Here is a 22,503-nt window from a genome sequence, read left to right as displayed (position 1 = left end):
TCCAAGTATTCCATCCAAATGTTCACTGGATTCAGTGAGAACTACCAAAGAATAGCTGAATAGGGTGTCACAGAGACGCTACTGATGAGCTCAGCATCTCAATTGTGCGACCTTTCAAACTACCCATTGACAGGTAACTGAGTAACAAAAGACCAATACAATGGCACTGTCCTTTTCTATAGCAGCCTGAAGCCCTAGAGGATTGACAAGAGCAGCTCTGCAGTCATTAATACATCAACCTCTCTGAAAGAAAGAATGCAAGCTAAAACTCTGAGATGCAATTTTTTTACTGTCAGATTGGCAATTTATTTTTAAAATTAATAGCATGTACTCTAGATGTCATGGAAAAACAGGTGGGAATATAAATTTGCACAATCTTTTAAGAGAGCAACTTAGCAATAGCTATCAATATATTAAACCTGCATTCTCTTTTACTCGGAACAATACTTCTGAGGATCTCTCCTAAAGAAATACTTGGAAAGGTCACACAGATGCATGGTACAAGGATACTTACTTCATTGTTGAGAACAAAACTCCTGGAAAAATTAAACTCTTAAAAGCAATCTGTCATTGTAATAATAAAGTAGGTTGGAATATACTGAAATGAGAATGGGAGGAAAATAGTTAACAGTAAGCCTGTGTCTGCCTCTTTTAGGGAGGAATTCCCAGCTTGATAACCAGAACCCCTTGCAAACATCCTCAAGGTTTTTATTTTTTCCTCAAGGTTTTTAATAGATAACAGCCCCTCATTTTTAAATGTCAGGAAATACCTGATCTGTCTTAATTGCTTTTTATACATAATCTGAGAATGTATGGATTATGGGTCATGGCTGACTAGAAGATAGGAGATAATCACACACTTTCTGTATGTGTAAGTAATGGAATATAAAACTCAGGATTCCCCAAACACAAAAGGTTTCCTTTGAGAAAAATGTGTTTATACATACTGTTGAGAACTTGGTTAGTAACCCAAAACAAAAACGTGTTCTAAGGTTGAATTTACTCCTGTAAACAAATTAAAAATTACAGTTAAAGTCTGACAGAAATACATTTATAAGGGATTTAATGTCAATCTATATGTAACTAGGTATTTTAAGTGTGTCAATAACATGTCCTAAGAAGAAAAGTGACATTCTTTGGGATGCCTACTGGCCAGGTAGAGTTTCTCCAGCAAGAAACGTCCATGCCTACCTCCTGCCTGTAACCGCTGAATCATGAGTAAGGTCTGGTGATGTCTGATCTCTTGTTCGCATGAGCATGCTTTGATTCAACCCTCTATGTTAACACAAGGATGTTATCAAACATACACAACTGAAGAGGGAAAACAAACTTTCAGGATATGTGCATTATTCTTTCTGTAAGAAAAAAATATGTGTCTGTATGTAGGTTTTAGTGATTACTTCTAGAATGTGGGGATGGGGAGATAAAAAAGATTAAACTTTAACAGATTTTAGTGCTGTCTGAACTTTATTTTATAACTTAAAAAATAAGAAAAGGGGGCACAAGATGGCTCAGTTAATCATCTGTCTTCAGTTCAAGTCATGATTTCAGGGTCCTGGGATGGAGCCCTGGATCAAGCCCGCATTGGGCTCCTGGCTCAGTGAGGGACTTGCTTCTTCCTCTCCTTCTGCCTGCTGCTCCCCCTGCTTGTGCTCTCTGTCAAATAAATAAATAAAATCTTAAAAAAAAAAAAAACTAAACTAAACTAAAAAAGACATAAAATAATGGCTAAGATGGCCTAATGAGAGAGCAAGCAGGTACAAAGATAATGACAACACAACAGGACAATTATATTGTAAGGTATATACATCAATAGCAGAGGTGTATGCCATGTGCTAAGTGAAATCACAAGGGGAGAGGGACTAAACCTGGGTGGGGATGGTTAGAATGCTGGAATGAGAACACATTAGAAACTTCTCTTGTAAAAGCTAAAGAAAGAGGTGTAAAAGGAGAGTGATCATTTGCCCTCATTTGCCTAAAATAGTCTCAGAATACAGAACATCATTATGGATAGTGTTCCATTTCTCTCTCAAAAGTGCTGCAGTTACTGATAGAAAAGATGTGGCATACACACACACACACACACACACACTCACTCACACACAAATAGGTATTATTCAGCCATAAAAAAAAAGAGACTTTGCCATTTGTGACAACATAGATGGGCCTACAGAGTATTATGCTAAGTGAAATAAGTCAGAGAAAGATAAACGTCGTATGATTTCACTTATATATGAAATCTAAAAAATAAAACGAGTAACCAAACAAAAACAAAAACCACCTCTTAAATAGAGAGAACTGATGGTTGCCAGAGAGGAGGTGGGTGGAGGGATAGATAAAGATGATTAAGAGGTACAAACTTTCATTTATAAAATTTTTAAAAATTGTGTCAGTTTGAATGACATGTAGGGCTACCCTTGGTCAGTGGTATTCAAATTTTAGCACGCATTGTTGAGGGCTTGTTGAAACACAAGTTGCCAGGGCTCACCCTCAGAGTTTCCAATGCTGCAGGTCTGAAGAAAGCCAGAAAATTTGCAGTTCTAACAAAGTTCCTATGTGATCCTGACACTACTAGCCTAGAGACTGTACACAGGTATAAAAGCTCATAAATTTCTGTGAGGAATATTAATTAGCTTTAAATGACCTAGTATAAGGTCTCTGGACATAGGAAATAATGTTGTTTTTGTGTTGGGAGGATTGTTTTGTTTTTTGGTTTTGGGGCTTTTTTCTTACTGCAAATGTGGACTGCAAAATGGATGCCTGGTTCACAGAAAGATAAGTACCCAAACTGAGAATAAGCATTTAGAAACCATGCAATGTGGCAGAGTAATGCTGATCTATTCAATTCAGTAATATAACCTTGACTTACCTTTTATTTCTTTTTTTAATGTCATTTTTTTAATAATTCATTTTTCCGATAAATAATGCTACAAAAATATCAGTCCTTGAAAGAGTGGGGGTGCAGGGAAATCCTGATCTCTTCACCGACAGTTTAAGCACAGACTTATATAGACTTTGAGAGGGTCCTTGTAAATAATGCTAAGTAGACTGGTCTTTATCCTGTAAGCAACAGGAAGTAATTAAAGGCTTTTAAGTAGGGATGTATTGAGTCCAGATTTCTATTTAAAAAGGTAATTCTGGTAATAGGATAGATTAGTGGTCTTCAAACATTTTTAAACACACATTCCCATCAGTGAGAATATGTTGACCATTCACCTTACTTTTTTATAATTATATACACATACTATTATAAGTTACATGTCATATGTTTCAAAACATACATAAAATTAAAATGCCATGAAAATAAGGTAAAAACACTAAAAAGCAAGGGTTTATTGTCATCTTCCTACCGTCCCAATGGATCACCCTGTACATTTTGGAATCCATGGTGTAGAGTATTCCTCGGTAAAGGTTACGAGTAAAAACTGATTGGCTATCCAACCTCTGACTGGTATTTAATAAAGGCTAAACTTTATCCACCAAGCAGGTCTGGAAAATTACTACAGTCCACGGTGTTAGGTAATATCTAGGGAAGAGGACTAAAGTCTTCAGAGTATACGAGGACAGAAAGAAGAAATACAACACTCGACAGCTGAATATCCAGGAAGCAGTACAGGCTAAGTGGTCTTAAATCTTCAACCAGGGATCCCTGGGTGGCGCAGTGGTTTGGCGCCTGCCTTTGGCCCAGGGCGCGATCCTGGAGACCCGGGATCAAATCCCACATCGGGCTCCTGGTGCATGGAGCCTGCTTCTCCCTCTGCCTGAGTCTCTGCCTCTCTCTCTCTCTCTCTCTCTCTCTCTCTCTCTGTGACTATCATAAATAAATAAATATTAAAAAAAAAAAGAAATCTTCAACCAAACAACTCTGAACTATTTGACTATGCTGAGAAACAGGGAATCTTAAGTTTGTTTAAACATGGTAAAGCAGAGTCTAACTTGTCAGAGATAGGCTACCTAGAATTGGTCATCGCCTGGATATTAAAAAGCCACAGTGTGCCGCTATCCTCATAGTTGTACAGAGAAGGCATAGTTATTATGCTCAGTGGCTTCCACTCCATCATTGATCAAGAGAGTTTGAGCCATGAATTTTTCATGTCTGGTTCACTGTAGGATTTGACTGAAGGAAATTATTATAATATTGTGGCTTTTCCTTAATACCCATGCCTTTAGCCATCACCAATTAATGGAGTATTTGAAAAAAGTGATGCAGAGATACAAATTTGATTTAAATTTCTAGGTGGAGGAAACTTATTGAATAGATTTATTAACCTCCTCAGTTCAAGAACTGAAGTGAAATAAGGACCCTGAAAAACATACTTTTCAGATTCCCTATAGCACACAGAATAAAACGCCCCAAGACATCATATACTTCTACCTTGAACATTTGGGAGAAAAAGATCACTGGCAATCAGTTTGGCAAACTACAGGTATTCAGTATCTAACTGCAGCTATGAATTGGGAGATCACAAACTCCTCATTGGGAATTCTCCAGAGTGCAAGGGAACCAGGGAGTTCGAACAGTCTAAAAGCCATTAACTTTAAATGAAGTCGTGATTTCAGAAGTTATTCAATAATACAAGTCCACGAACAAATTAAAGTTGCTATTGCTTCCTTTAGTGTGCATAGCTCAGGTTGTATCTAATTATCATGCCTTTGTCCCCAAAGCTCAGCATTTGTGAGGTACCAATTAAATGGGAAACAAACACTCCTAGCCAAAGTAAACACATCTGCTACCATGCTAATGTGGATTCAAGACAGTTGTCATAGTCTCGTATCCCTAACAAATGACGAGGCCTTTTCTTAAACCCGTTACATGTAAAAGATAATATATTTTTGGCTGCTGCCAAAACACTACATTCCTGGAATTCTAGAAACAGATATATAAATTCCAGAACAATCTTGATATTTTGGGGCCATATGCTTAAGCGTAAGCAACACTTAATCAAGTCCACTGAATGCTGAAATTGAAGATGAACAATACCATTGATAAACTCTGAATCGGAACTGAATTGAGGGATCCCTGGGTGGCGCAGCGGTTTAGCGCCTGCCTTTGGCCCAGGGCGCGATCCTGGAGACCGGGAATCGAATCCCATATCGGGCTCCCGGTGCATGGACCCTGCTTCTCCCTCTGCCTGAGTCTCTGCCTCTCTCTCTCTGTGTGACTATCATAAAAAATAAAAAAAAAAATAAAGAACTGAATTGAGTCAGTTCTTCAGACTAAGCCAGTTGGCTAAGTACTAATTTTCTTATTGAACTATTCAAAGTTAATCAATGCATATCAATATTCTGCCTGTGATTTGGCCAGGGTTTAAGAAGGAAGTTAAACTGTTTTATGGTAGGCTTTTGTATTTCTGTTGGCAGTTTTCTCTAATGATTGACCAAAAAAAAAAAAAACCAACAACAACAAAAAAAAATCCCCAAATCTGAGCAATTTTCACACTTGTGGATCTCTAACTAGTGTAACTACTGTAACTAGTCCCCCACTGGGAAGATCCAGGTATTCATAAATGATTACTTTCCACCTCAAATATTCTGTTCAATTCTCCCCACGCTGTAGGCTGTATGCCCTTCTCTCCAGAAATGCCATCAGGGCATTTTCCGGCATGCTTTGTGATATTCCAAACAATCCTAGAAATTGTGAAATAGACCAAACAAGGTTTGCCACCAGTGTTCATCTTCCTCTCCTTCTTCCTCCTGACCTTTTCCCCAGACCATTTTATCTGTCACTAAATCACATAATTCACCTTTTGGTGTCTACTAAGCACCAAACGCAAGGTCATTCTGTAAAACATCTCCTTTATGTTAACAACATAGTATTATTATCACCCTCAATCTGCAGTTGCAGAGAACTTGCTAAAACTTCAAAAAAGCAGGAAGAGAAATTTCACCTTGGGAGGAGGGAAGGTCAACTGTTAATGACTTTAAAAATGAGAGTTGGATATTTCACATTTTTAACGGAGAGAGAATGTTTGTCAACCTAACCCTCAACATCCACTTAACTCACTCCCCCTCCTACCATACTCTTGTCCTGGGGCTTCATTAAAATCTCCAGAAATTAACTCCAAGGGGTCCTGACTGCCCTTTTCAAGGCAGAAGTCTTATCCAGCCCCTATTGTCAAAGTCACAACTATCAATTAGGGGCCAAGGTTACATGAAAATTTGTCTGCCCCTGAAAGCTACCTACTAACTAGGCAAGATATGCAGAACACCGAAAAAAAAAAAACAAAAAAGAAAAAGAAAAAGGCAGGACTGTTTTTTGTTTTTAAGAGTAAGATCAACACGAGAGAACGCTCGCTCACCTCACAGAGACTTTACTCTTTTTTCTTTTTAAGTTTAAGTAATCTCTACACCTAACATGGGGCTAGAACCCACAACTCCAAGAACAAGAGTTGAGTTGAGTCACATGCTCCTCCAACTGAGGCAGCCAGGTGCCTCCCACTAACCTCTTTTAACCTGAAGGCAGTTTTACAGATGCATGTAATCAATATACAGAGAATTCAAATATGAAATTCTTAAAACACACACTACCTTTGTTCACAATATTGTCATTCGATGGGTTTTTAAACTATATAAATGGCCACCGCACTATATATTTATCCTTCAGCAATTTGTTTTATCTTATCCTTACAGTTTTAAGATTTAGTCATGAGAATATATGCAGCTTCTTTATTCACTGTAACTAGTAAACAGACTTCCACTGGAGGAATTTGTTCCCCCAATCTCCTGCGAATGAGAATTTAGATTGTTTCCTATCGGTGACAAACGTAAAAAAGGATTAGAACTAAATACCTACCTCACTAATCTGTTTTCCCATTGATTCAATAACCAATTCATAAAATAAGGAATATTCTATACCCTATGAGCTTTGAAATCATGGAGACCTGGGATCTACTGCTAGGATCAGCTCTGTGTTCTTATGCCAATTGTTTAAATTTCCCTATACCTCCAATTCCTCATTCGTGAGTTAATGAAAATTACTACATACTTACAGTTAAAAGGACAAGACAAGGTCTCATAAAACATAAAGCCTGGCACACAGCCTACATTCAATACAGAGTAGCGACTACTGTTAGCAACAACATTGCTTTTCAATCAAAATTATTTAAAGTATTTTAGGGGCTTCAAAAAAACTAATAATTTTTTTAGCTGAGATTTTGCTGTGTACTCCATAATGGTTATTTCTCAGCAGACAGAACACAAATGTTCAGTAATGCAATAAAAACAAGGGAGGGGAGAGTGGGAAGGCCAATAACTTGGGAATTTTAAAAACCTATTTATAAGTAGGAACATAAGTGCTTCAGTCAACTAAACCCTCTCAAGGATAAACATACTCATGGTGAATCCTAACCCAGTGCTGTTCAACAGAACACTGTGAACCACAAAAATAACTCCAATTTTTCTAGTAGCTGCTGAAAAAAGTTAAAAGCAACACGGAGAGTTAATTTTAATAATATATTTTACTTCACCCAATATATACAACCATTTCAACATGTAAATAATATTAAAATATTAATGAGGTATCTTTGTTTCTTTTACACTAAATCTAAAAAAAAAAAAAAAATCTGACATGTCTTTTACATTTGCAGCACCTCTCCATCCCAACTGGACCTATCTGAAGTGCCCAATATGTGCAAGTAGCTAACCATGTTGACAGCACAGTTTTTACCTATGACTTTTCAGAAAGATCCCTGTACAGTTTTGTTTACCAGCTAAGATGGTCTCTAAGGCTTTTATCAAAGTAACTCACAAACTTCAGTTCTTCCCAATAAAAATAGCACAACTCCATTAACTTTGTCAGAATTTATCAGAGTGGAAGAACAAAAGGGCATAGAATATGGCTCACAGTTTTATAAGACACATTCTTAAACAGGATTTAATTTCAACCTCCCCGAAGCTCACTGAGGTAGATCATTTACAGATGGGAAAACAGAGGACCAGGGTTAAGTGACTTGTCAAGAGTTATATGGTAAGTGGACCCAGTACCATGTCTCCAAACCCCACAGGCTGCACAGCTGTACAAACGCAAAACATAAGTGGGCTCTTCATCTTCGGCAAAGATCCACCCCAATGACTGAAGTAAGAGTAATGACAGGCTCTAAATTTCTATTTGCACCAAAACTTAAAATGAGGGCTTTAAAAAAGGCATCCAAATCTATACAATCTGAGTACTAGCAAACCATAGATAGCAATGGTCAAGTGATCTCAAATATAAAGATGGAATAGTTTTGGCTCTCAAAAATTTACTACCAAGGTGAGCAAATCTTTACAAATTAAATTCCATTTTGGCTTCCCCAACCTAATGTATTTTTGTTAAACTTTAACAAAGCAAGGAAACTCAGACTACTTGATTGTTTAGTTTAAGGACCGTTACTAAATGTTTTTAAGTAAAAATACAATTCAAAGGATTACCGAAGGGACACCTGGGTGGCTCAATGGTTAAGCATGTGATCCCTGGGTCTGGGGATCAGAGTCCATATTGGGCTCCCTGCATGGAACCTGCTTCTCCCTCTGCCTATGTCTCTGCCCCCACCCCCCACCCCCGCCCCGTGTGTCTCTCACGAATAAATAAGTAAAAGCTTTAAAAACAACAACAACAACAACAAAAGATTACTGAATGCTGAACCCCTAAGAATCACAAGGTTCTAGTAGTAAAATTACTGTGGGAAAATACACAGGTTTCCCTTTTTAAGAATACTAACTGAAAGACAAGATACCACAATTTTATTAGTGATTACTTTCAGTGATAAGTGAGTTTATTTTCTCCAATGTTCTATGACAAATATAGGTTAGCTTTATAGTTTAATATTAATAAATGAGTTAAACTTATTAAGGCCTTCAGAGGTGTCTGTTTGGCTCAGCCAGTAGAGCATGTAACTCTCAATCTCTCTGGGTGAGTTTGAGCCCCAATCTTGGAGGTAGAGTTTACTTTAAAAATAATAAAATAAATGTATTAAGGCCTTTAAACACAGATAAGAGCTTAATAGCAGTTCTTTTCCATTTTTTAAATTTTTAAATTTTTTTTTAATTTTTCATTTTAAACACAACTATCATTCTAATGCCAGTCATCTTATGTGACTTTTAACAGGATCTCAATTAGCAAGAGCAAATCTCTTCAGAACGGAGTCAACAAGTTCTATCTCATAAAGTACCTTCCAGCTCCGATATTTATTAACTTTTTAATTATTTTAAAAATTAATAACCCTTATATAGGCGACAGAAGCCCAGAAACATCAAGTTCATTTTAGTTAAAAGTCACAATCCGTCCCCCCTCCTTTCTGATACAGCGCAATGAAGGATTTTAGTTTTTAGGCTCACAAGCTTTTTTCTAAAAAAAAAGATGTGTACAAATGAATTTGCAGCCAATAGGAGCTTATACCCTAGAATGTGATATCATCATTCTCAGCGTAACTGAGATTTCTTCTTCTAGGTCTCCAGGAGGCTTCTTCATCAAGAAACACTTGGTTGTTGCGCACCTATCCTGGACCTTAGAAGCAACTTAAAGACAAACAGGGCCCTGAAAGGCCAACCCTCTCGATCGCAGAGACAAACCAGTAAACAACTAATTCGAATCCAAAGTGGCAAGAGCCATCTGGAGCTGTGACAAAGTGCCAAATGAACACTCGTGGGGGAGATGATTTTGGCCCACCTCCTGGGTGCGCCGCCGGGGGGGGGGGGGGGGGGCTCGGAGTGGGGGAGGGGAGGACTTGAACAAGTTCTCCCGAGCTGGACTTCAGGCAGGAATCCAGCCGTAGCCCCAGAAGCTGGAAGCCACAGTACTTTCCATCTGATCCTCCCCATCATAAAAAAAAAAAAAAAAAAAAAAAAAAGCGAGGCTCGCAGAGCCCAGGGCTGACCGGCGGCCCGGGAACCCGGCTACGTGACCCGCCGGCCGGCAGGTGGGGCCGGGGCCAAGCCGTCCTCTCCGGTAAGATCCGGGGCCCCGACCCCGTCCTTCTCCGGGCCCGCGCCGGCCACCACCTGTTCGCTCCTCTCACCGTCCCCAGTTGGGGAAGAGACTCCGCCCCGCTCGGGGGCCAGGCGCGGGCGGCGACCCGGGGCCACGACGTGGTCCCCGCCAGCCCCGGAACAGGAGCGGGCCGAGATCCGAGCGCCGCCAGGGCCTGGCGAGGCTGCGCGGCTCCGCGGCCGGCGGCCCCCGCGAGCGGGGCACGGAGCGGGCAGGGGCGCGGGGGGCGGGGGGGCGGGGGGGCGGGGCGGGGGCCCCCCGGGGCTCAGGGCGGCGCCCCGCACCCTCCCGGGGCTGGCGGGGCGCCCACCGCCTCCCGGGGGCGGGCGCAGGGCGCGCTGCGGGGCGGGGAGGCGGGCTCGGGCGCCGCGGGAGAGGAGCGCGGTCCCGCCCGCCTGGGGCGCGGGGAGCAGCGCCCGCCCCGCACGCGCCCGCCCCGCCGGGACCCCCGCCTTACCTGGGCTGGCGGCGGCGCGGCCTCGGGCCTGCCTCACCTGGGCGGAAGTGAGCGGCCCCGGGTGACCGCGCCTCACCTGGCAGGCCCTGCCCTCACCGCGACCCTCCCCGCCCGGGGCGGGGCGCCGGGGTGGCGCGGGAGGCGACTCGGAGGCGGGAGGGCGGGGGCGGCGGGCTTCCCTCTCTGCTGCAGGTGAAAGTCGCCTGGCTGGGGGCTGGGGGCGGGTTAGAGAACCTGCGAAGGGAGGGGGCTGGGGGCCGAGTGGGCAGGTAAACCGCCAAGGGGTGCGGGCAGCCGGCGCCGATGGGTAGGGAGAGCTGGCTGGACAGGTGTTGTAGGAGGGCTGGGGGGAGAGCGAGACCCGAGGTCAGGCAAGTGAAAGGAGGATATGGATGAAAGCTTGGTCAGATCTAACTAGTCCCCCACATTCCCTTTCCTTTCAGTTCGGTCATCTCTCCCTTGTGTTTTCTATATGGGCTGATCCAACATAAAATCCTAAGAAGTACACCTGGGCAAATTTGGTTGGGGGAATAAAGGAATCAGGCAATATGGGTCTGCAATATGCCGGGCACTAGCTTATACATACTGATGTGGAAAACAAGGCAGAAGAAAAAATATTAACTTTCCTTACCATCTACAGCCCATTGACAAGCCCTTGAAACAGGCAGAGAAACTGTATTCTAGGAACTCCGGTGCCTGGATGTTAATACCTTGCTAAGGGCAAGAGGCAATCTTAGCATGGCCCCCAGGATCCTGTAAGTCTACTTTACCATATAAAAAATCTCTTTGGAAACTTAATCTCTACCCACAAGATACATGTTGGTAGTCATCCTCCAAGGATATGACCCACTGATTTACATCTAAAAGGTCTCAAGCCTGAGAGTTTACTAAATAATAATAAATGACCTTTCCCAGTAATAGCCAGCCCCCTCCAGATCCTGGAAACCTTCTTTCCAAAATACCTGACAAAATACCTAGGAGGCTTACCCTATCCCTAACCCCTCCCAACTTGAAAGTCTATAAATGGGCCACTTCCTCTTGACCAGCATGAAGCTCTTTCTGCCCGTGCGTGTTATCCCCATGCTTTAAAAAAAACAAAAACAAAACAAAATAAAAAAAAAAAAAACAAAAAAAACCAAACAAACAAAAAAAACTTTTCTTTTGCACCAAAGATGTCTCAAGAATTCTTTCTTGGCTGTTGACTTTGAACCTGACACATCTTTCCTACCTCATTTTCCATACCTCATTTTCTCTGTGAAGAAATTGATGAAGAGGGCAGCCCCGGTGACGCAGCGGTTTAGCGCCGCCTGCAGCCCGGGGCGTGATCCCGGAGACCCTGGATCGAGTCCCACGTCGGGGTCCCAGCGTGGCGCCTGCTTCTCCCTCTGACTGTGTCTCTGCCTCTGTGTGTGTGTGTGTGTGTGTGTCTCAATAAATAAATAAATACATAAATACATAAATAAATAAAATCTTTAAAAAAAGAAAGAAAGAAATTGATGAAGAAACTGTGCTCCTGATAGGTCAAGTGATTTGCCCAAAGTTTGGGACAACATAGGATTTTCTGACTTTTAAATCCTGTGTTGACTTCACTGTACGTTTTAACATTTTTATTCTTTATTTTGTAATATTTTATTTATTTATTCATGAGAGACACAGAGAGAGAGGCAGAAACATAGGCAGGCTCCCAGCAGGCAGCGGATGTGGGACTCTATCCTGGACCCTGGGATCACACCCTGAGCCAAAGGCAGGCGCTCAACCACTGAGCCACCCAGGTGCCCCAGTTGAGCCACCCAGGTGCCCCATAAATAAAATCAACCGCTGAGGCTGCTTCACCCTCTTCTTCTCCCTCTGCTCCTTCCTGTCACTCATGCACTCACACACTCTCTCTCAAAAAAATAAAATCTTAAAAAAAAAAAAGAACTTTTATCCTCATAGCACAATTGAAAGGAAGATACGGAGATTTCCCATATACCTTTTACTCCCACACATGCACAGCTTCCTCCTCTATCAACATCCACTACCACTACCAGAATGGTATGTCTGTTACCACTGATGAACCTGTATTGACAAATCATAATCACCCAAACTCCACTTTTTATATTAAGGTCCACTCTTGGTGGACCCAAGACCCATTCTATGGGCTTAAACAAACAGATAGTGACACGTATCTACCATTATTATAGTATCATATAGAGTATTTTCACTGCCTTAAAAATCGTCTTGTGCCCTGCCTATTTATCCCCCGTTCACCCCCCCAACTCCTGGCAGCCACTGGTCTTTTTATTCTCTCTGTAGTTTTGCCTTTCCCAAAATATCAGATAGTTGCAATCATACAGTATATAGCCTTTTTACATCAGCTTCTTTTACTTACAAATATGCATTTAAGGGGCACCTGGGTGGCACAGCTGGTTGGGCACCTGACTCTTGGTTTCAGCTGGGGTTGTGATCTCAGGGGTGTGGGATCAAGCCCCACGTCAGACTCTGCTAGGCGCAGGGTCAGCTTGGAATTCTTTCCCTCTCTCATGGCCTCTCCCCCAGCACTTGAACTCTCTCTCCTAAAATAAATATTAAAAAATATATATTTTAGGGCAGCCCCGGTGGCTCAGTGGTTTAGCACCACCTTCAGCCCAGGGTGTGATCCTGGAGACCCAGGATTGAGTCCCATGTCAGGCTCCCTGCATGGAGTCTGCTTCTCCTTCTGCCTGTGTCTCTGCCTCTGTGTGTGTGTGTGTGTGTGTGTGTGTGTGTGTGTGTCTCATGAATAAATAAACAAAATCTTTAAAAATAAATAAATAAAACAGAGTCAGAAGGCCTGAAGAGGGAGTGTTCATGCCCCACCAACTTGAGGTCAATTGCAGACCCCCAAAAGAAGCCTATTTTACTACCCCAGCAAAAGGCAGGAAGATTTTCTCCTTGCCTAGAAATAGCCCAGCCAATGAGAAGCTGCCACAAGTCAACTAATGACAAACCATCACCAACCTGAACTCTCACTTGCCTCCAATGGACCTTCATTGGAAGTAGTCCCTCTCAGCTTCCTCTCTTTTCTCTATAAAGTAACACTCATCTCTTTTGTTCTCCTAATTTGATGATGTTTTGCCATAATTTGCATGACTCAAATTGTAATTCCTCTTTTATTTCTGAAAAAAAAAATTTTGCTAGTGAAATAATGGACTTTTATTTTCAAGGTCAACAATGCCAAGGAGCTTAAATAGGATTTTGAATACGATACAGGGTTTTTTTTTTTTTTATGAAAGATTAATCAGAAGCAATATAAAAAAATGGATTGACAAACTTAGAGAAAGGGCCTGGAATCAAAAAGAAGGAAGAAGCCACTATAGTAAGGTAAATGGGAAATGAAATGAAATGTAGTAAAATTCCAAATATGCAGCAGACTCTAATAAATATCTACCAGGGATGCCTTGCTGGCTCAGTGGGAGGGGTATGTGACTCTTGATCTGGAGGTTGTGAGTTCAAGCCCCATGTTGGGTGTACAGATTACTAAAACTAAATAAAACAAACAAACAAAAAGTCTGCCAGAGCTTTGATATTATGAGTTTATCATGAGAGGAAAAAAATGTCCATCAAAGTGAAATGAAAAAGAAAAATTTTTGGAGAGCAACACCTTTTATCTTTTAATTCTTTTAACGTTTTTATCCTAACCATGGAAATGGGAGTCAGGTTGGTTTCTTTCTTTCTTTTGTTTTCCTAAGATTTTATTATTATTTTTAAAAGTAATCTCTATACGCAATGTGAGGCTCAAACTTACAACTCCAAGATCAAGCAATTGCATGTGCTACCCACTGAGCCAGCGAGGCACCCCCCAAATTGGTTTCCTCAGGAAGTTTTGTGATGGGTGAAACAAACTGTTAATGTAATTAGGTCTATGCTAGAGTTTTAGAAATGGAAAGAGCCAATGTGCAGAGCCCTTAAATCCCAGAGAAACTTTGCTTCAGGCTTCACTAGTAATCTTCTTTCCTAATGTTTCTATACAGCAATTTCCATATCAGACTGTGGTATTCAGTCTTTTGCTTTCTAAACAGTTCTGTATAATTTACACATGACAAAGAAATTTGACATTGAAGACATACCAAGAATAGAAATTTAAGAATTTATTAAAATGAGATGTTATAATCATGTGATCAGAGACTATGTGCACAAAGAAATAAAGTCATGTATTTTACTGAGCCATAATAAAATAGATTAAGGGGTGGTAGGTAAGAAGAGGAAGTGATTTTTTGTTTGTTTGTTTATCTACTTGTATTTTTTGGTGGAGAATGTGGGCAGTGACCTGAGAATGTGAATTTTCAAGTGTACCATCAGTTCAAGAGTTAAAAATTCTGGGATGCCTGGGTGACTCAGCGGTTGATCCCAGCAAAGTCCCTCATCGGGCTCCCTGCATGGAACCTGCTTCTCCCTCTGCCTATGTCTCTGCCTCTCTCTCTCTCATTCTGTGTGTCTCATGAAGAAATAAATAAAATCTTAAAAAAAAAAAAAACTGAGCGCAGAAATTCTATATTTCCTATCACTTAAATCTTCAATTAAGCATAAGTATTTTAATTTGAAAATACCATAGTAGAAGTGTGACTCTTGATTTTCCAGTTGTAGGTTCAGGCCCCATCTGGGGTGTAGAAATACTTTAAAAAATTAAAAATAGCATAGTAATGCCAAAAAATTGGCTAAAGAAAAATTTTAAATGTAGTTACAGTACTAAAATATTACTGCTAATAATCTCCTCTCCTCCGATCCCAAAATGATACTTCTTATAGTACATTATCTCATTTACCTCAAAGTGTGGTCTCTGGATTAGCAATCTCAGCATCACTAGGAAACTCTTGAGACATGCAAATGATCCTGCCCCACCTTAAATTTTCATAACCAGAAACAGGATGGATCCCATTGTTGGTGGTTTTTTTAAAAAAATATTTTATTTATGTGTTGGGGAGAAAGAATGAGCGAGTGAGAGAGAGCAAGCACAAGTGGGGGGCACAGGGAGAGGGAAGGGGAGAAGCAGACTACTGGATGAGCCAAGATCCCTGATATGGGGCTTGATCCCAGGACCTGAGATCAGAACCAGAGCTGAAGGCAGCTGCTTAACCGGCTAAGCCACCCAGGGCCCCTCCCCCCCCATTCTTGGTGTTTTACCAAACCTTCCAGAGAACTCTAATGCTCCTTAAAATTTGAGAACCACTGCATAATGCAATTCTTCAAAATTAGTGTTACTGTGAATGAAGAGGACCAAATTCAAATATTTTTACGTTAGAGAAAATGCCTTACTCTCACTAAAGAAAATAAACCTGTTGCCCAGTATAAAAAAATATCCCCATTACTGAACTTTCAGAATATACAAAAATTAGGAAAGAAGGAGCAAAGAAACTTCAGCTTTCCACTTAGTGTAGTGGTAAATTCTTTAATCTCCTTTTCTTACAGGCCCTTTCGTTCGCATAATTGCCCACTATTAAAAATAAAAGTGTAATGCCTATTTTTGTGATGGGCTCCTTAAATCCGAGCCTTCCACAAATTCTTCTCTAAGCCAACAGACAGGTCATTATATCCTAATAGTTAGAGCACAGTTTCTGAAATCGGGCACACATCAATTTGATTCCAATTCAGTAACTAGCGTCGACATGCTTTGTAGCGTCTTTGAGCCTGGCCCTTTTTTCTTTTTTTTTTTTTTTTTTTTTTGAGCCTGGCTCATTATCTGTAAACCCAAATCCTAGCAGGACTAGCGGAGATAATGTTTGTAAAGCGCTTAACAAATCGCCGGGGGCCGCTGGCACTTTTATAAGTGGAAAAGTCACAGCAAGGTTAGCTCAGCAGCGGATGCAGGGCCGCGGATTCTCAAAGCGAGCCTTCTTGGGGAGCCGCAGCTCTGCCAGGTAAATCCCCCGTCCTGAAGGGAAAAGAACCCGTCTGCAGCCGGGGCACGGTCCCTTTAAGAGTAAGAGCTTCGCTCGCTCCGCCCTTTTCCCCGCCTCCGTCTAGGCAAAGGCGGAACCGGAAGTAGCGGGGGACGCGCCGGTCCCCAGCATGGCGGCCGCCTGGCCCTCCGGGCCGGCTGCTCCGGAGGCCGTGGCCGCCCAGCTCCTGGGCGTCCTGTGGCTCGTGTCAGTCACCACGGGACCTTGGGGAGCGGCTGCCATCGCCGCAGCCGGTGGCGAGGAGACGCTTAAGTGTGAGGACCTCAAATTGGGACAATATCCTCTGTGAGGAACCCCCCCCACCCCCACCGTGGAGGCGAGGTAGCTTAGGGGCCGCGCGTGGGACGCGGCCCTCAACACGGGCCAGGGGTGTGCTTAGGGCACGGGTGACTTGTGCCTTCTAGTGACGGGCGGACCCCGGGAGGAGAAAAGGGATGTGGGGGTGGGAAGGACAGAGGCCACCCGGTGTGATTTCCTGGGGATATTACTGGTCCTTGGCGCTTCCTCTTTTGATCCACCTATTTATTTATTTACGATCCAACTAACTTTCTTTCTTTCTTTCTTTCTTTCTTTCTTTCTTTCTTTCTTATTTATTTATTTATTTCCAGTGGGCTTATTTGTTTAACAAACGCCTAGGTCCTGAAGTATGACGATCCAACTTTATTTATTTATTCATTCATTCATTCATTCATTCATTCATTTATTTCCAGTGGGCTTATTCGTTTAACACCTAGATCTTGAAGTATGACGACCCAACTTTATTTATTTATTTTTTTATTCATTCATTCATTCATTCATTCATTCATTTCCAGTGGGCTTATTTGTTTAACACCTAGATCTTGAAGTATGACGACCCAACTTTATTTATTTATTCATTCATTCATTCATTCATTTCCAGTGGGCTTATTTGTTTAACAAACACCTAGATCCTGAAGTATGCCAGGCCCTGTTCTAGGCATTAGTAATCAAAAGATCGATATGCTCTACGCCAGAACTTTGCCCACTTGGGGGCGGAGACAAATACGTTGTTAACCATACAGCCAGGTATATGGCCCAAGGTATTACTAACTCTGTGCGAATTACCTGATAAACTCCGTGAGATGCCGGACTGTCAAGGGGGCAGATTATCGCCCTGCGTTGCAACCGAGGGCCAGTTATCTGAACTCTTATTTTCTCGGGTAAAGATGTAGGTAACAGTAATACCAATTTAAAGGTTTGTTGTGAGAAATGAGTGCAGGTTAAAAAAAAAAAGAGAGAGAGAAAGGAATGAGTGCGGGTGAATCATATAGGGAAATGCAGCTGGCACATAATAGGGACTAGTTGTGTTCTTTATTTACAGATGAGAAAACTGAAGCTGAAGGAGTTGAGCGTTATCTGTGCATTGTAATAGCTCCGATGTAGGGAGGAACAATATGACATGGGAATTACAGTCCAATTCAGATAGCTACTGTTGTACAAAAGTAGATCGTTTTGTACAAATTGTAGAACAGAAAAATTAAGGGAAGCCGGAGATATAAGAAAGATTCTAGGAGACAAAATTTTTATTTTTATTTATTTTATTTTTAAGATTTTATTTATCCATGAGACACACAGAGAGAGAGAGAGAGAGAGGCAGAGACACAGGCAGAGGGAGAAGCAGGCTCCACTTGGGGAGCCCGACTTGGGACTCGATCCCCGGTCTCCAGGGTCAGGCTCTGGGCTGAAGGCAGCGCTAAACCGCTGAGCCATCCGGGCTGCCTGGAGACAAAATTTTTAAATTAAAATTCAGTGCTATCGTATTTTCATGTGAGTTGGGGGAGAGGCGGCCATTATTAGATGCTTACACAATAGCTCTAATTTGCTGAATTCCATTATACTTGGAGTTTGAGAATCACTGACCTAGAAGTTGAGTCTTTTTTTTTTTTTTTTTTAATTTATGATAGTCACAGAGAGAGAGAGAGAGAGAGAGAGGCAGAGACACAGGCAGAGGGAGAAGCAGGCTCCATGCACCAGGATCCCGACGTGGGATTCGATCCAGGGTCTCCAGGATCGCGCCCTGGGCCAAAGGCAGGCGCTAAACCGCTGCGCCACCCAGGGATCCCGAGTCTTTTTTTTTTTTTTGGCAAAAAACGTCAGAGTGATGCTAAGAAATAATTGGATGGTGTGAAGAGTTGTACGATTTGAACCCTAGAGAGATGTGGCTGCATTTGGTCATGATAACTGGAAAATGTCTGTTACATCTGTCCCGAAGATGAGGTTTCCAGTAGTGCTTAAAAAACCTTAAACAGATGTCATGTTCTGTTTCCAGAGACATCTTGTGAATACCTTATTTATCCCATTTTAGTGTCAATAAAATATTTAGGAAACAAAAGCCACCCACAAGCTTTTTGAACATCTAATAGAGGCAGTTTTTAGACCTATTTTCAAAAGCTTAAAATCCTTTTGGGGAGACCATGTAGACACCCCTAAAAACTATCTTCCCTGTAGTCTAATGGAAAGTGCTCTAGACTTGGAATCAGGAAACCTAATTTTACTCTGTATCACTTGTTACATGACTTGGAATAGGTCTCAAACTTTGAGCCTCAATTTGTGCTTCTGTAATATGAGAATAATAGTATCTACCTTACAGGGTTATTTGTGCTCCATGAAGTTATGTATGTTACCATCCTGTGGGGGCCCATAAATTAGTTCAGTCAAATCTCCGAAAACTGATTATTTTTAACCTGAAGCTTTTTTATAATACTTTGGTAAAGATTTTAATTTCCATTTTTCCTTTCTGCTTTATGCTTAATCCCTGACTGATGATCTTTAAGGAGGGCATCCTTTACTAGTACTTTCAATATGTATTAGGTTAATATACTTAATGTCCCAGTATTATGAACAATGCTAAAAGTGTATTTGTGGTTGAGTTTGTTGCTCTGGACCAACTAACAGCTTTTCTTTACATGTGATGTAACCATGAGTATATAATACAAGATATTAAAGACAAGATGATGTTTTGTGTTGGAATGCCATTCATATTTCCTTAACTTTTCTCACATATATTTGTAAAGATCCAAAAATAAATGATGCTACACAAGAACCAGTTAACTGTACAAACTACACAGCTCATGGTAAGGCTTCCATAAGCATGTTTTTAAAAATAATTTTTGAAACATTATTTTATAAATCAGTGTATGATCACTAAAAATAATAAAGGTGTGCTTTTTCTTGAGTTATAATATTATTCAGTTTCCAGAACAACTTAAAATTGGAGAACTGGCTAAGGGTTGTTAATATTTAATTTAAGAAGAATGTTGGTTATATGAACCGGAGAGTTTTATATTTTCATTCTTTTTTTAGACTTTTGAAATTGGTTTATGTAGCTTATGCAAAGATGCTTCTTAAGTTAGATTTTTAATTACTTGAAAAGAGCTTGAAATGAGATTGAATAAGCCCCAATGAGAAGTTATATCACCCATATTATACAGTTATAAAATTACTCGGGTACATCCTAAGTATGAAAACAGTACAGTTAAGATTTTATATGTGCATCAGTGTTTTCTTTTTCTTCTCTTCTCGGTATTATATAGATGTTTTGATAATAGATACCACCCTCAGCCTAATGATTTGGGGGAGCTTCTGTTATTCTAAAATATGTAGCATGCCAGATAAAAACTAATGAGTTGTTCTGATTGGTCCTTTCTTCTAAAGGGGTATGTGTCAGAAGGGAGGACCACAGATGTATATTGAAACTAGTCTTCTTGCTTGGCATGGTACATAATGATGGCAGTTACATGGTGTTATTTTGAAAAAAGAGCACCTATTGAATATATACTGATTGTTTTATGTGTTAGGGAATAGGACAGTAATTGATGTTTTCTTTATAAGTAAAATATCCTAAAATAGATTCATTATGTAAATGAGGTTAAAGGAATTATTTTTCTTACAGCAAAAAACTTTCATATTTTTCTTTTTTTTTAAACTTCATGTTTTTCAACATATTCAAATAATTGACCTCTTGACTATGAATTTGTATATATTTTAAAGAGCAGATCTTCTTTAATCTTGTAATATCATTACATTTTGGTACACTACTAATCCAATTATGGTCAACAAAGATATTTGAAAATAGACTGTGTTAAACTTATAATTGCCATTTAGCTACTATTCTGAAGTAGTAAAATTTTACCACAGAAACAGTATAGAGGGAATCTCTGGGTGGCTCAGTGGTTTAGCTCCTGCCTTGGGCTCAAGGCAAGAGTCCTGGAGTCCCGGGATCAAGTCCTGCATCAGCTCCCTGCAGGGAGCCCGCTTCCTTCTGCCTGTGTCTCTGCCACCATCTCTGTGTCTCTCATGAATAAATAAATTATTAAAAAAAAAACAGTAATATGTTTCATATATATATATACACACATGATTTGTATAGCAGATATTGCTTAATATGTATACATTTATTTAGTTTAGATGGTTAAAGGAACTTTTTTTTAGTTAATTTATAAGTATACTCTGATTTGCCTGTTTTACAGTTTAGTTGTTTATATTGTGCTTTTGGAACACAGAATAGAGTTAACATATATAATGAATACTCAGCTTTCAGATACTCAGTCATTCCCATGAAAGATACTAGAAATGTATGAATACTGTTCTGACTCAGGTATCTAAATTAGGAAGCAGGCAGCCACCTATCTCAAAAAAGCATTTTCTAGCATGTAGGGTTCTTTCCAGGTGTGAGGATTTTGAAGGAAGTATTATAACTAAAAAGAATAGTTTCTGTCCAAAAGAGCTTTGCCCTTCATTTAGGAGTCTCTTATGTAAAATAAGTTTTAATCCACTGTGCAATTATTGGCAAATAAGTTTATAAGCATACAAAATGAAATGATCAGACTAGTAGAAAATAAACAGACTTGGAAGCATTGTGGTACTATTATGGCCTATCAGGTAGGTACACATAGTTGATGTAAGTGAAGAGCTACAGGAAAAATAAAAGGAAGGCTTTCTATTTTTCCTTTTTCTTTTTTTTTTTTTTTTTTTTAAGATTTTATTTATTCATGAGAGAGAGAGAGAGGCAGGCTCCATGCAGGGAGCCTGATGTGGGACTCGATCCCGGGTCTCCAGGATCATGCCCTGGGCCAAAGGCAGATGCTCAACCACTGAGCCACCCAGGGATCCCCAAATAAATAAAATCTTAACAGGAGAAAATGTTAGAGTTGTGAGAAGTGTGAGTTAAATGATCTTTCTCAGCCTCCAGCCAAGATTGTTACTCTGTTTTTTCACTGTATATACAAAGGACTGTTACAGAATCCTCAAACTAAGTTTAATTTTCTTCAGTACTTTTTGGGTAGGGATGAATAAGAACAATGTGTTACAAAGAGGGGAGGTTTAAGATAGAAGAATTGGAACCAAAGGCAAAGTAATTGAATTGTAACAACAAATTAATGTTATCTTAAAGTGGTTCCCAATTAGAGATACAGGCTTCCAGGTATGGAATGAATTAAGTCACAGGGATGTCAGATACAACGTAGGGAAGTCACTGGTATTGAAACAGCATTGGAACAGATGGTAGCTACACTTGTGAGCACAACATAATGTATAGACTTGTCCAGTCACTATGTTTTACACCTGAAACTACTGTACATTGTGTGTCAACTCTATACTTCAATTTAAAAAAAAAAAACCCAAAACTTATGGACAACCAATCACAAAAAGTGAGACCTTTCCAAATAAGGCAAATCCTTAAGGTATAGCCAATCAAATAACTTCCTTGCTTTGCTTCCACTTCTTCTCTATAAAATATAGTCTTTTTCTGAGATTCCTGGGTGGCTTAGCAGTTGAGCATCTGCCTTTGGCTCAGGGTGTGATCCCGATCCAGGGATCGAGTCCTGCATCGGGCTCCCTGTGAGGAGCCTGCTTCTCCCTCTGCCTGTGTCTCTGCCTCTCTCTCCGTCTCTCTCATGAATAAAAAAATAAAGTCTTTTTCCTAGCTCCTGCAAGGGGGACAGAGCACTCTAACCACTTTCAGTTTGGCACTGCCCAATTCAAATAGATTTTTGCTCAAATAAACTCTTAGAATTTAAAAAAAAGGTTCTCATTTAGCCCAATGCCAGCTAACAAGCATATTAATTAATTGGGAGATGATTTGTAATAAATAATTTGATAATTAAATTGATTAAAATAAATGGATCAATTACCTTAACGAAAAT

General features: G+C 40.5%; 2 protein-coding genes across 9 annotated transcripts in view; one reads left to right on the top strand and one right to left on the bottom strand.

Annotated features, from left to right (window-relative positions):
* Positions 1–10,572, bottom strand: part of PATJ (PATJ crumbs cell polarity complex component) — a 356,261-nt gene extending 345,689 nt beyond the window's left edge. For 7 of the 8 annotated variants that reach the window (XM_072820502.1, XM_072820508.1, XM_072820504.1 and 4 more), the window contains exon 1: positions 10,425–10,572. The gene's annotated coding sequence lies outside the window, so the exon portion shown is untranslated. Of the gene's footprint in view, positions 1–9,376; positions 9,476–10,424 lie in introns of those variants that run through there. The other variant, XM_072820503.1, reaches the window with a different exon arrangement.
* Positions 10,573–16,409: 5,837 nt separating this feature from the next.
* Positions 16,410–22,503, top strand: part of TM2D1 (TM2 domain containing 1) — a 40,489-nt gene continuing 34,395 nt past the window's right edge. The window contains exons 1-2 of the mRNA XM_072820510.1: positions 16,410–16,618; positions 19,361–19,434. Coding sequence (XP_072676611.1) covers positions 16,452–16,618; positions 19,361–19,434 — 241 coding nt within the window. The 5' untranslated portion in view covers positions 16,410–16,451. The remainder of the gene's footprint in view (positions 16,619–19,360; positions 19,435–22,503) is intronic.

This window comes from Canis lupus, chromosome 3 (assembly GCF_048164855.1).
Source record: "Canis lupus baileyi chromosome 3, mCanLup2.hap1, whole genome shotgun sequence".
NCBI classification, from domain to species: Eukaryota; Metazoa; Chordata; class Mammalia; order Carnivora; family Canidae; genus Canis; species Canis lupus.
The sequence above is the reverse complement of the archived record's forward strand: the minus strand, read 5'-3'. Positions and strand labels throughout refer to the sequence as shown.